The sequence below is a fragment of the Hyla sarda genome, chromosome 9 (genome assembly GCF_029499605.1).
Source record: "Hyla sarda isolate aHylSar1 chromosome 9, aHylSar1.hap1, whole genome shotgun sequence".
Lineage (NCBI taxonomy): Eukaryota > Metazoa > Chordata > Amphibia > Anura > Hylidae > Hyla > Hyla sarda.
In genome coordinates this window covers 14,282,548-14,296,758 of record NC_079197.1, presented here as the reverse complement: position 1 = coordinate 14,296,758, position 14,211 = coordinate 14,282,548, and the positions used below count along the sequence as shown (strand labels likewise).

Sequence of the window (14,211 nt, the reverse complement as noted above, 5' to 3'; positions counted from 1 at the left end):
TTCTGTGGACGCCGGAATCAGAAAGTTTCTGCAGCAGAAATTCTGCTGTGTGCACAGTGCAGCAAAATCCCATTGACAGAATAAATATTCTTGCGGAATTCCACCCGGAAATTTTGCTGTGCCAACATAGCCTAATATTCCTGTTAGGATAGGAAAGCTGAGCTGAGATTGGTTACTATGGGTAAATCACTCCAGTTTTTGTCTGGGGCAGATTAATAGATCTGGGCCAATGTATTTAGAGGGTTACTAATCTTTGTATATACAGTGATACAACACTTTGCCTTAGTATTTCACTATAAAAAAAAATCATATATATATACATAAACAAGAGTATCAATTTATTATGAAATATTACAATGTAAGACAGGGAAACAACCAGCATCTTTTATCACTCATGAAGCATTTTGTACAATCCGCTGTACAACTTATCAGGACTTCAGTGGCGTCTCTGCCAAAATAATTAAGGGACAGATTTACATTATCCAGGACCCGAGCCAAGACGGCAGCCGAGTAACTATTTATAGGCAAGCGTGATATCGGACTCATTTGTTACATGTTGATAAAGGAGAAAACTTCTACAGAAGTTGTACGGGCATGAAGTTTATCTAACATAATAGTGGTGGAGCCTATGAATACTTAGGAATGTAAGTGATGTCATGAGCACTTATAGAAGATTTAATAATATTTAATATAATATTAAACGAAATATAAGATATTTTTGGGATATTATGCACTCATTGTGCATACACAAACCTCTCCAACATTCCTGTTTTTGTTCCTAATTATTTATTTTCATATTGATCACTTGGTGGGGAAGAAAACAGCACTAGTTAAATCTTCAGAATCTCCAGATTATCATAACCGATCTCTACGTGCAATGGATTCCGAAAATCTGTTGAGCCCTTACGCTTAAAAAAAAAAAAAAAAAAAAAAAAACAGAAACAGGCTTTTGCAGAGGCACAGATCTAGAGAAGGAGACAGAAACATTTCTCCCTATAGCTGCCACCCCATCAAACTAAGTAATCTGGGGAGAAGGGCCCTGGTAAGAGAGGAGACCAAGAACCCAATGGTCACTTTGAAAAACTTCCAGAAGGTCCAGAACCATCACTGCTGCCTCCACAATCTGGGCTTTAAGACGCCTCTCCTCCGTAATAACACATGAAAGTCACCTGGAGATTAGAAAAAAAGCAGCTAAAGGACTCTCAGCTTGTGAGAAACAAGATTCTCTGGTCAGATGAAACCAAGATTGAACTTTCTGGTCTCAATTTTGGGCCTCATGTTTAAAGGAAACCAGGCACTGCCCATCACCTGCCCAATACCATCTCTACAGTGATCATGGTGGGGGCAGCATCATGTCTGGAGGAAACCAGGTACTGCCCATCACCTGCCCAATACCATCCCTACAGTGATATTGGTGGGGGCAGCATCATGTCTGGAGGAAACCAGGCACTGCCCATTACCTGCCCAATACCATCCCTACAGTGATCATGGTGGGAGCAGCATCATGTCTGGGGGAAACCAGGCACTGCCCGTCACCTGCCCAATACCATCCCTACAGTGATCATGGTGGGGGCAGCATCATGTCTGGAGGAAACCAGGCACTGCCCATCACCTGCCCAATACCATCCCTACAGTGATCATGGTGGGGGCAGCATCATGTCTGGAGGAAACCAGGTACTGCCCATTACCTGCCCAATACCATCCCTACAGTGATCATGGTGGGGGCAGCATCATGTCTGGGGGAAACCAGGCACTGCCCATCACCTGCCCAATACCATCCCTACAGTGATCATGGTGGGGGCAGCATCATGTCTGGGGGAAACCAGGTACTGCCCATCACCTGCCCAATACCATCCCTACAGTGATCATGGTGGGGGCAGCATCATGTTGAGGGGACAAGTAGACAGTTTAGGGTTGACGGAAAGCTGAATAGGGCTAAGTACAGAGATATTCTTAAATTAAAAAAAAACTGATCTCAAGGGCTCTGGGCTGGGTTCAGCTTCCAGCAAGACATTGAACTTAAGTAAACAGATAAAACCACACAGGAGCGGCTTAGGCACAACTGCATGTCCTTGAGTGGCCTAGCCAGAACCATGAATTGAACCCAATCGAAGATCTCTGGAGAGACCCAAAAATGGCTTCCACTGATGGTCCTGAACCAACCTGACGGAGCATGAGAGGATCTGCCTGGCAGAAAATCCCCAAATCCAGGTGTGTAAACCTTGTGGCTTCATCCCAAAGAAGACTGGAGGCCGGAATGACTGCCAAGGGTTTCTTTTTTTACTTTACAATAAATTAGTAAAGATTTCTAACATTCTGTTATTACTCATTATGTGGTATTGAGTTCAAAATGAAGAGGAAACACTTGATTTTTTTTATTTTAGCTTGAGAAGCAACATAACAAAATGTGAAAAAGTGAAAAGGGTCTAAGGATTTTCCAAATGCATTGTATGTAAACTCAAACAGAGGTTTTTATGAGCCATGGCACAATATTCACATCCTAGAGCAGTGATGGCGAACCTATGGCACGCGTGCCACAGGTGGCACGTCGAGCCCCCTCTGTGGGCACGTGGTCATAGTTCGCCAGGCGGGGCAAACCGGGACATCCCTGTGTCCCAAAAGATCTTTTCGGGACACAAGGATGTCCAGTTACCTTTCTGCGCCCCCGTGTTAACTTTAAAAACGCAGGGGCCGCCGGGGGACTACAACCTAATGTGGGGGAACTATACTGCCTACCTAATGTGGGGGAACTGCAACCTAATGTGGGGGAACTGCAACCTAATGTGGGGGAACTACAATGCCAACCTAATGTGGGGGAACTACAACCTAATGTGGGGAACATACTGTCTACCTAAGTTGTTTTTTCTAAACTTAAACCTCAGTATTTTGATTTAATTGCTGTGCTGGCAATTTGAGGGGAAAAAAGTTGGCGTGCATTACGGTTTGGGCACTCAGGCTCAAAAAGGTTCACCATCACTGTCCTAGAGTATTAGACTACATGTGCAAACCATTGTAATTATGTCATAAGCTCCACCATGCTTACACATAGATTACAATGAAGGATCTAACCATCTACTATATATAGTACCAACCACTATGACTCAATGTCCATTATTTACATATATCCATAAGTGAAAGTAGTAATAGGTTTTTGTGGAATTATAAAAAAAAAAAAAGCTATTTGTGTTGCACAATTGTCTATTTACTACACATGTCCAAAAGGAATTACAGCAGACCACCAGAATATACAATTTTAATGAGGGATGTTCCAAAAATGTTATTTTATAGTGAACGCAAGTATTCACTTGATTAAAACAGATATGTTAAGAGAAGTGACAGGCCATTGTCTTAAGCACTGTATATCTGTTTCTTTATGGTAACTAATTATGGCCTATAAAGTTCTCAAATCAATATGTTACAACGGTATCTAACAGAAAGCATTAAATTATAGTGAGGGGCCCAATTTTGTGAACTTAATTGAGCGTTTCCCTGTAGTGCTCCCTTTTTAGGGTCCATTCGCAGCTGACTCTCCACGCAGTGTTTGATATACCAGACTAAGGCAAGATCTTATTCTGTGAAAGGGAAGACATTTTTGGGGTCTTATCATAACTCGGTGCTTTAATATGTATCCAGTGAAATAGTTAGGATTCTTTGAAATCACTTACTGTGCCCAGTTTCCGAACATATGTTTTTAGTATACATTTCCATAAAAAACTGATCAAACTTTCAGACTAAACAAATGCGTGCATTTAGTCTGGTGGTGGCTGCTTGATCTTTGTTTTAGAAGTTTAATATCCTATCACCAAGGAGAAAGTGGACAACATGTCACTCACACCTAATGCTCCCTATATACAAATCACATATAGAAGTCTTTTCACAGCTTGCATTCCATGCTTCGGGACAGTCATGTCTTCTCATTAAAGAGCTGTTCCTGCCATAGAAAGTGATGACATGTCACTAGCATATGCCATTCATTTCTGATTGGTGGGGGGTCCCAGCAGTCAACTGTGAATAGGGCTGTAAAGTAGGACTGCGGCCCTTTCTGAGAGACGTAAAATCACTTTCTTTGAAGGAATAATCTGTTTAACTAAATTAAGTTAAGCACTATGCTCACAAAGTTATAGGCTTATGTGGGGATCTTATAACAAGATTCCCAAAGCTTCTCTCTGCATATAGAAGCAATCAAGTAGGAGTCAGTATCATCGGCAGTCCTATGGACAATGAATGGAGCAGCAGTGGGCACACTCAACCACTGCTTCATTCAGATGGGAGCTTCGGAAATACAGTTAACTCAATGGGTAGCAAAATCATACTGTACTGTGTGAACATTCCCTAAAGGAACACTCCAGGCAAGACTGATTTGCTGATCTATTGCCCAGTGCAATAGATTCTTCTGAATCCAGATATCATGCTCTGCCCCCTAAAGCCCTGCACTGGGCAATAGATCAGCAAATCAGTCTTGCCTGGAGTGCAGATCAGTTTTACTTGGAGTTTACGGTCAAAATCACATGCATAAGATTTGTTGCAGAAATGTATAATAACAGTCCTATTCACCTGAATGGAGCTTGCAGGAATGGTGGTGCTGGTCAGCAAAACAACCCCATTCAGATATATGGGAAGGATTTTCAGTCACAGAAATACCTTGAGGATATGTTCACATGGCAGATTTTCCATAATTCTGCACAAATTCCATCAGCAAAGCTTGTTAACTGTGGAATTGCAGAATTCCGCTGAAATCACAGAATACAAAATCAAGCTCCATTGACTTCAATGGGATTCTGACACTGAATTTCCCATAATATAAGACTGGTCTTATATTTGTGCAGCATGTAGAAAGCGGAATTTCCACCACAGAAATTCTGAATGGGACTGCAGAATCCCATTAAAATTCCATCAATTGGAACATTAATTTCCGAAAGCTCTGTGGGCGCTGGGGGGGTCGGCCATGCCCCCCTCGTGAGGTCATGCCACGTCCCCTCAATGCAAGTCTTTGGGAGGGGGCGGCGATTTTTCCGCTGTGGAAAATCTGCACCAAATCCGCTTGTGTGAACAGACCCTAACACAGTGTCAGTTTTTCTTGAACTGTTAGGGTTTTATTATGTGGCCGATAATCTAAACGTAGTGGTCTCCAAACTGTGGCCTATCAGATGTGGCAAAACTACAACGGGGAGGGATCGATCACTGAAGATTATTTTTGACATATCAAAATACATATACCTCCTCGTATAACAGGGCCCCTAATTTAAACTGACAATTTCTGTCTTTGTAAATGTACATGCTTTGTACATGCTGAAAATTGGTGGCTGATTGCCAGATAATTCAGAAGTGACAGATCCACTTGTCACTGGGCCTGTATTTATATTCGCTTGATCATGTTTATTAAAGCCAATATTATTTCTAATTTTCTCTACATCCATATTTGTTATGTTCATTTTAATGTGAGCAAGAAGTTTGTTACGTTTCCAATTGACAATGAATTACTGGAACATTTTAGTGCCTGCAGAAATCACAGGTTACATTAACCCCTTAAGGACCAGGCGCATTTTGGCCTTAAGAACCAGGCTAATTTTATTTTTGCATTTTCGTTTTCATAACTCTTATTTTTGCATCCACAGACCCCATACAAGGGCTTGTTTTTTGCATCACCAATTTTACTTTGTAATGACATAACTTCTTTTACCATAAAATGTACGGCGCAATATTATTAAATATTATTTTTGTGTTGTAAAATTTGAAGAGAAAAACGTAATATAGCTAATTTTGGAAGGTTTTGTTTTCATGGTGTACACTTTATGGTAAAAATGACATGTTTTCTTTATTCTGTGGGTAAATATGATTAAAATGATACCCATGATAGATGCTTTTCTATAATTGTACCACTTAAAAATCTCACACTATTTTAACAAAATTAGTATGTTTGAAATTGTCCTATTTTGACTACCTATATCTTTCTCATTTTTCCGTATACGGGGCAGTATGAGGGCTCTTTTTTTGGGCCGCGATCTGTAGTTTTTTTATCTGTACCACTTTTGCTTCGGTTTTACTTTTATACATTTTTTATTACGTTTACGCCATTCACCGTAGAGGGATAATTAACAATATATTTTGATAGTTCAGACTTTTACGCAACCGGCGATACCAAATATGTTTATAAATTTTTTTATTGCTTTTTTGGGGGTAAAATGGGAAAAACGGATGATTTAAGTTTTTATTGGGGGAGGGGATTTTTCACATTTTTAAACACTTTAATAGTCCTCATAGAGGTTTATTTATAGCAATCATTTGATTGCTAATACTGTTCAGTGCGATGCATAGGGCATAGCACTGATCAGTGTTATCGGTGATCTTCTGCTCTGGTTTGCTCGATCTCAGACCAGAGCAGAAGATCCCTGGAGATGGACGGAGGCAGGTGAGTGGACCTCCGTCCGCCATTATGGATGATCGGATCCCCGCGGCAGCGCTGCGGGCGATCCGATCATCCATTTAAAGTACCGCACTGCAGCAGATGCCGTGATCTGTATTGATCACAGCATCTGAGATGTTAATGGTGGACATCCACGTGATCGCGTATGTCCGCCATTACCGGCGGGTCCCTGGCTGATGATAGCAGCCAGGACCTTCTGGGCATGACGCGAACACCGGTACAGTGCTCGCGGTCATGGCGGAGCATAAATGTACGCCATGGTGCGTTAAGTACCACAGCACCATGACGTACATTTACGTCCATTGTCATTAAGGAGTTAATAGGATGAGGACACAGAATGTAAATTAATGAGCCACGTGTACACCATTCACACGTCTATTCTGGGAATGCTGAGACAGAGCTTTTACACTAAAATAATATTTGTCATGTATTGATTTCAAGCTCAAAGGCTGCGCTTTATTACAGGGAGACCTAAAGAAGTGAGATCTGACAGATTCTCTACAGCTGAGAAATCCCACAGAACACAGATTAATAGGAGAGAAATGCTACAGCAGTATATAGGACTTACAGCCCAGGTCTTGCTCAGTCTGAAGATGGGCGCACTCTGCAGCGCTGACACCACCGACATCAGAGAGTGGAGATTGTTCAAATCCAGAAGTTTCTAGGGAAAAATACAAAAATAATAAACTATTATGAATACTATTGCTTAAATTTTATTTTTGTTAACAGATTTTATAGTCCTTTGACTCCCAGTACAGGAATTGCAGTAGTTCAGAAAAATTAGGAGGAATTTTGTACTGAAAATCTGGGAATTCAATCACCATTATCCAGCGGTATTATACAGTACTTGCAGGAGTTTGCAGACTACAAGATGCAGGAAGATTGGTATTTTACCATATTAAAAAGTTATTTCATGATGGTCTGTCATCACTTAACAATCAAGGGGAATCTGAACTCTGAAGGGACCCCCTTAAATTCAGAGAATTAATTTATTACAGCTCATTTGAATTGGAAATGATTGGAAATCAGTACAGTTTTCAAATCAAAAGCCATGTAGTTTATGTAAGTATGAAAATACCCTGAGGGTAAGGGTCACATGTGCCGTATTTTGCTCCATATTTTCAGCAGCTGATTTTGCTACCCATTGACTTCATTGGATAGGGAAATACGCAGCAGCGAATACGCAGTTGGACCTTCCCTTAGGGCGTATTCACACACCCCGGATTTTAAACTTTAAAGGGGTACTCCGTCCCTAGAAATCTTGTCTGATGTCCCAGCAGCGGGACCCCCGCGATCTCGGATGCAGCATCCCAGACATAGGGTGCATGGAGCGAACTTCACTCCATGCCGGATGACTGGTGATGCGGGGCGGAGGCTCATGACGTCACGGTCATGCCCCGCTCGTGACATCACAGCCATGCCACCTCCCATAGACTTGCATTAAGGGGCTCTTAACAAACGCTGGGTGCAGTACAGAGATCGCGCGGGAGACAGTGGCGGGACCCCCTGCGATCAGACATCTTATCCCCTATGCTTTGGATAGGGGATAAGAAGTCTAGGGGCAGAGTACCCCTTTGAAGGGGTACTCTGCTGCTCAGCGATCGGAACAAAATGTCCCGAACGCTTAGAGCGGGTACGGAGGGCTCGTGACATCATGGTCCCGCCCCCTTGTGACGTCACAACCCACCCCCTCAAAGCAAGTCTATGGGAGGGGGCCGACCAAAACGTACAGTGATACACTTCTATACTATTTACATAGACAGTAATGTGAAAAAAAAGACGAAGAGGAACTAAACTGGGTGAATGTGTTGTATATGATTGGTCAACAAAAGTCATATGTCTAGATATACGATTCTATACAATATAAATGTATGAACTATATATCGACGGATTCAAAAATCGTGACGTGAATTACCCCTTTAGGTGTATTTACATAATTTTTACAACGGTCTAGTTCATACGATTTTATACCTAAAAACTGTATAGAATAATATATTTATTGACTTCTATTGACAAATCACATTGAACACATAGAACCGTTTTGGTCCGATTTTCAGATGATTTTTAAAAATAAAGCGGACAAAACATGTGAAAACATTCTAGCATCCGAATTAGAGATACCATTTTTAGACACACACGATTTTGTCTTTTTGATATAAATGAAACAAAAAATATACAAGCTGTATTTATAAAAAAAATAATAATATAAAAACTAAAACATTTGCAAGTAGCTGTAATAAAAAATATATGTTTTGTGTACACAGATCCTATGCAGGCCTGTAAACATGTGTCTTCCAACCCCCAGCTATATATATATATATATATATATATATATATATATATATATATATATACACTGCTATACATAGGCATTATGCAGGGAACAGACGGAAGAGCGTCTGACTGTACAATTTATTGTATTCTGTAACAATAAATACATACATGCGTGTAGTGACCCATTACCTTTTATTTCATATATGAGGTTCCCACTAGTTTATATACATGTAAAAGGGCATTATTTTGCGCACATTTTTGTAGGGAAAAAAATGTAGAAATGGTAAGAAGATTAACGCATATTTGTCTCTACAAGATGCTCAAAATTAAACATAATAAAACCGGTGATTTATAGACGTAAATAAGTTCCTGTCAGAAGAATTTACTTTTCGCAGCTTCTGTGTTTATATTCGTGTCAGTGGATCAGCGAAACTGTTACTAATCACCATGAATCCCCTAATGAGCTTTGATTTGCAATAATTTATGAGGCCGATCCGAGGCTGGATAAAGAAGACAGCTGCTTAAACTGCGGCTTGGGGCCGACGCGATTCGCAGCTTTTATTTGTATAATGCAGTGTTTCCCAACCAGGGTGCCATCAGCTGTTGCGAAACTATAACTCCCAGCATGCCTGGACAGTTGTTGGCTGTCCGGGCATGCTGGGAGTTGCAGTTTTGAAACAGCTGGGGGCACTCTGGTTGGCAAATACTGGTATATGATTCGCTTAATTTTTTACTAAACATGGGTGTTCAGAGCAATGAGGGTCATGGTAGAATCTCTGCTATTTTGATGACACTTCTAGAAAGCATCGCAATGACACCTGATTAAAATACATGAAGCATTACATTTATTTTTAAGGTGGCCATAATTTTATCGGAGGATTTGGAGCTCTGTATCAGGGGACATGAAATAAACTCTGCACCCTGTTAATATACAGTAAGAAATATTCAGCACAAAATGTTGGACCTAAAATGATGGGACCCTACTATGATCTGTACAGAGCACGGCAATTCACCCATCTTCGGAATGCTCCAGCCCCTTCACGGGTGAGACATGGGGGTCCTACCTCAGTGGGCTGTCACCCCTGTTTGTCTCCGAGGGGAGTCCTGAACGTTCACAGGACAGGTAAATTTCTGGGTCCCGTACAGGAGATCGCGAAGAGTCCCAGTCGGACTGCCCTTGATCAGAAACTTATCCCCTATGCTATGCATAAGGGATAAATATAGTCCCCCCATGTAACCCTTTAGCTTTCCCACATTTAGAATACATGCTTGCTTCGCTGAGTGAGCAGTTTGGTCTGAAAACGTGTTGCCTGCTTAAAGGGGTACTCTGGAGGAATAAAAATGTTTTCAAACCAACTGGTGCCAGAAAGTTATAAAGATTTGTAAATTACGTCTATAAAAAAAAATCTTAATCCTTCCAGTACTTATCAGCTGCTGTATGCTCCACAGGAAGTTGTGTAGTTATTTGACCACAGTCATTTGTGTAGTTATATGACCACAGTGACATGGACAGAGGTGTCAGCAGAGGGAACTGTGGTCACACTGGAAAGAACTACACAACTTCCTCTGGAGCATACAGTAGCCGATAAGTACTGGAAGGATTAGGATTTTTATATAGAAGTAATTTACAAATCTGTATAACTTTCTGCCACCAGTTAGTTTGAAAACATTTTTATTCCTCCAGAGTACCCCTTTAAGCAGGCCATACATTTTCAGGCCAAACTGCTCACTCAGCGAAGCAAGCATGTATTCTAAATGTGGGAAAGCTACTGCCAGACACTTGTCTGAGAACAAAAGAGTTGAGCATATAAAAATCCAACATGTCTGATCTCTCTCTCCCCTAAAAATTTTTATCAATATTTCCCTATTCAGGAAAATATAGCTTCCAGCGTTGCATTAACAGCTTCTGTAAAGGAGTCATAATCATTTTTTTTTTCACTATTTAAGCATTGAGAAGCCAATAGCAATGGTTAATTTTAAACAGGTTACAAGCTACCGGGATGCATACAGGACTACTGGGAAATCTTACGGCATTTAAGGAAATGTACTGCACTTTACACAGCATTTACGGGCTTCTCTATTAATATGTACAGGTTGACAGCGCTTTACAAATCTCCTGGTAACATTTGTTCATGTTTTACTTGATTTATAGATCATTCCATATGACATATTTCCATAGTGGATTCATGAAAATTACATTGAGGATGTTAGAATAAATGAAACCAGAAGACACAGATGTTGTGTCCCCAGTGTAGAGAACATAATGAAGAAATCAAAATAACAAGCCAAATACAAGACCATGGTATATTTCTACTATTAATAAACTAAACCCTGTCTAAAAGTCAATAGTAAACAATTTCGAAAAAACATTTTTGGTGGCCTTAAGTCATTTTATTGTATTCAGGGAAAGCTGGGTGATGATCAATCCTCACCTTGGCTATCTTGATAAAATGGCTCAGTATTTCAGCTCTAATTTTTAGAGTCTGTGTTGTTAGGATTTCCCGGACAACCCAGAAACTGACCTAAAATGAAAGAAAGTAAAAGATTAAATGAGCTCTGAATCAAACACTTTTCTATGTTGTACATAACATTTCTAATATACTTCCTAAAAAATGTTTTTATCAAATTTTTATAGGAGTCCTGGCTTATAAAAAAAAAAAAGACCACTAGGGGTCCCCATACATCCAGAACATAATCCTATCCGGCTGCACCATCAACTTCGTCCCAGCTGAAGCACAGGCTGGGACAAAGTCAAGGAAGTGAGGGTGGTACTAGCACTCCTCTGTGCTCACTCCTGTCCTATCAGACTGCAGCATAAAAACAGAGAGGAGGGGTTACAGAGCAGCCTGCAGTGATTGGATAAAGAGTACCAGTAGAGAACAGCAGACTCAGGGAGGAAGTGAATACATGGTGAGTGAGCATGGGCTCAGTGCTTGCCTCGGACATGCCATTTCCTGAGCAGTGCATGTCGGAATGGGTGGGCAGCAATACAGATGGATTTGTGAGCCAAATACAGAAGCTAGACAAATAAAAAAATACATGTAAAGAATCTGCATGACCTTGTGAATAGACTATATAAGCATCATTATTTTCTGTGATATGACAAGTATGCTTTAAAGATAAAGGAAGTTTACACAATAAAGTGCCTGTATTACGCTTTTGTGAAACCTGCCTTAGTATTGGTTTTCAGACTACAAACTGCACATAGTACATAAAGATCCTGATTTACTAAAAGTTATTTTTATTGTGTTTAGAATGTTGTTTCAGACTTGTATGATTACACTCTCTGTTTTTGCAAAGGTCGGGAAAAGAAGAGATAACGTTCTGGCCATCTTTTGCTAGGTGAGAATTTCCAGCCATATATTAATACAATTTTAGGGTAAATTTCTTCGTCAATATGTTGGGATGGTCCGAAATTGTGAAGCCATGCCCCTTTTTCGAGATATCCAATTATTGTGGTGTAAAAGTCAGGCGTTTTATTTTTTAGCACAAATTCTGGCACAGACACACTTGTGGCGCACAACCAGATATTAAATCGGGGCCAAAAGAGTCGATGTCCAATGGATTTAACTGAAGCATCTACTCATCAAACTTTCTGTAATAGGAAAAATAAGTACAAAAGTTGCGGTTTTAGTGCAGATTCCTTTATTTATTCTGTGGTAGAAGCGCTACAGTTTTGAGAAAATCGTAACTAATTAATTAGAAAATAAATAAACCTAAAATGATTTACTTCAAAGCTGCAAACCATTCCACACTGTATCATTAGCCTCTCATCCTGCTGTTTTCCCCTCCGTCCCCTGTACACAGAGCAGACGTCTTGTTTCTCATTAATAGTGAGATTTTCATTTTTTCCAGGCGATGTAGAAATGAGCTAAGACCAGATCAGCGGCCAACCACAGATTAGCGTGTACAGGCTCCGCTGTCTACGTCAGTCACTCTGCGGCTGGGGAGGCCTTCTCTGGGCCCCTCATGTATTATATAACAATGATCTGCTGCTGACCTCTGTGTTGTGCGGCGGCTGCTTTCCAAAGTCTCATTTCTAGGATTCATTTGTCATTGAATTAATAATATTTCATATATGTTCAATAAGAGAATAAAAAATATATTTTCAAGATGATTAGAAAAGGTTGTCCTCTACAACTCCCAGCAGGTTCTGACATCATCTCTTCAGGCTACACTGATATCTTCAGTCAATAAAACATACTCCTTCTGCAGTAAAAAAAAATTATATATATATATATATATATACAGAAAAGTTTTTTGTGGTACTGACCACTGCATAGGTTAGGTCTCCCAAATTTTAATTAGAAAGAATTTTCGTAAAGGGAACCTTTAAAATATTGCTTTTAATTTATCCTTTAAAAAATATACAAAAAACAAAAAACAAAATAATGAATGAAAGATTTTTTTGGAAAAAATTTTTTTGGAAAAAATCTTTTGAAAAATTATTTTCTTGACCGCCACCAGTGTATATGATTAACTTGTGTTCAAACAATGTTCATAATTCCGTAATAATTCTGAAAGTTCAAACAATGTTCATAAGTTCCTGTGTGTTAAAGGTCTATCGATCAATCTCAGTATCGGTGCCTATTCACATAGGTAGCCGCTGTGCCTGCGTTATTCTCCTTTTCTTATTTCGATATGTAATAAGCGCATCCACATTGGAATACCAGTACAATACAACAACAATTCCGTAATATAGTGCTGTGTTAAATTGCAATTAATCTCATATTTGAACAAATAACGGCTAAATTAAATCAAACAATAGAGAATATAAAAATATTTAAAGAAGATTCTACATTTTCAAACAAAGAAAAAATATTAGAAGAAACAGTATCAAAATTTGTGGCATATATAAAAGAGCGGAAACATATACAGTTTAAACGCGATCTTCAGGACTTTAAAAATAAACAAGAATACGAAATTTTACGTAATTCCGGGGCTCAACCTCAAGAAACGGATATATCATCCTCTGAATGCGAGGAATCTGACCCTGAGAGACCACAAAGCAATTATTATATTCCAAGAGGTACAAGAGATAGAGGATATAATAGAGGTAGAAGGAGGGGAGCGAGAGGCCCCAGAGGATCAAGAGGAGGACGAGGTGGTTTTTTAGACAATCCGTCGAACATATCCAATTACCTGCTCAGGAGTGGGGCCCAATAAATATACAGGGCACAATAGGTACAACACATAGTGCAAACACTTCAAAAGATCTGCAAGTTATAAATTTATCAGGGAAAATACTAAGTGAGGCTGAAATGAATTTACTAGCGAGAGGACTCACCTTTGTTCCCACAGTAAAATTCGACCCATTTATATGGGTTAAAGATTTAAATTTGTTTACAAGAAAATTGAAATGGAGGAAATATTTCCTCCAACAAGATCAAAAACAAAGTAGAGAAATGGGGTTAGAATTAGAGGACATACCATTATTTCACAACATGGTCGATCTAACAAGAGAAGCATCGATGGGTGAAGGATTGGGGCCATTCACTAAATTACATAAAAAG

The 14,211-nt window shown here is 39.8% G+C and overlaps 1 protein-coding gene across 7 annotated transcripts in view; it reads right to left on the bottom strand.

The window, feature by feature from the left end:
- The window catches only part of RALGPS1 (Ral GEF with PH domain and SH3 binding motif 1), a 409,196-nt gene that overhangs the window by 268,182 nt on the left and 126,803 nt on the right, over positions 1-14,211 (bottom strand). For all 7 annotated transcript variants that reach the window (XM_056538115.1, XM_056538117.1, XM_056538118.1 and 4 more), the window contains exons 7-8: positions 11,131-11,220; positions 6,993-7,085 (exon numbers count right to left, since the gene is read on the bottom strand). In XM_056538115.1, coding sequence (XP_056394090.1) covers positions 6,993-7,085; positions 11,131-11,220 — 183 coding nt within the window. The remainder of the gene's footprint in view (positions 1-6,992; positions 7,086-11,130; positions 11,221-14,211) is intronic.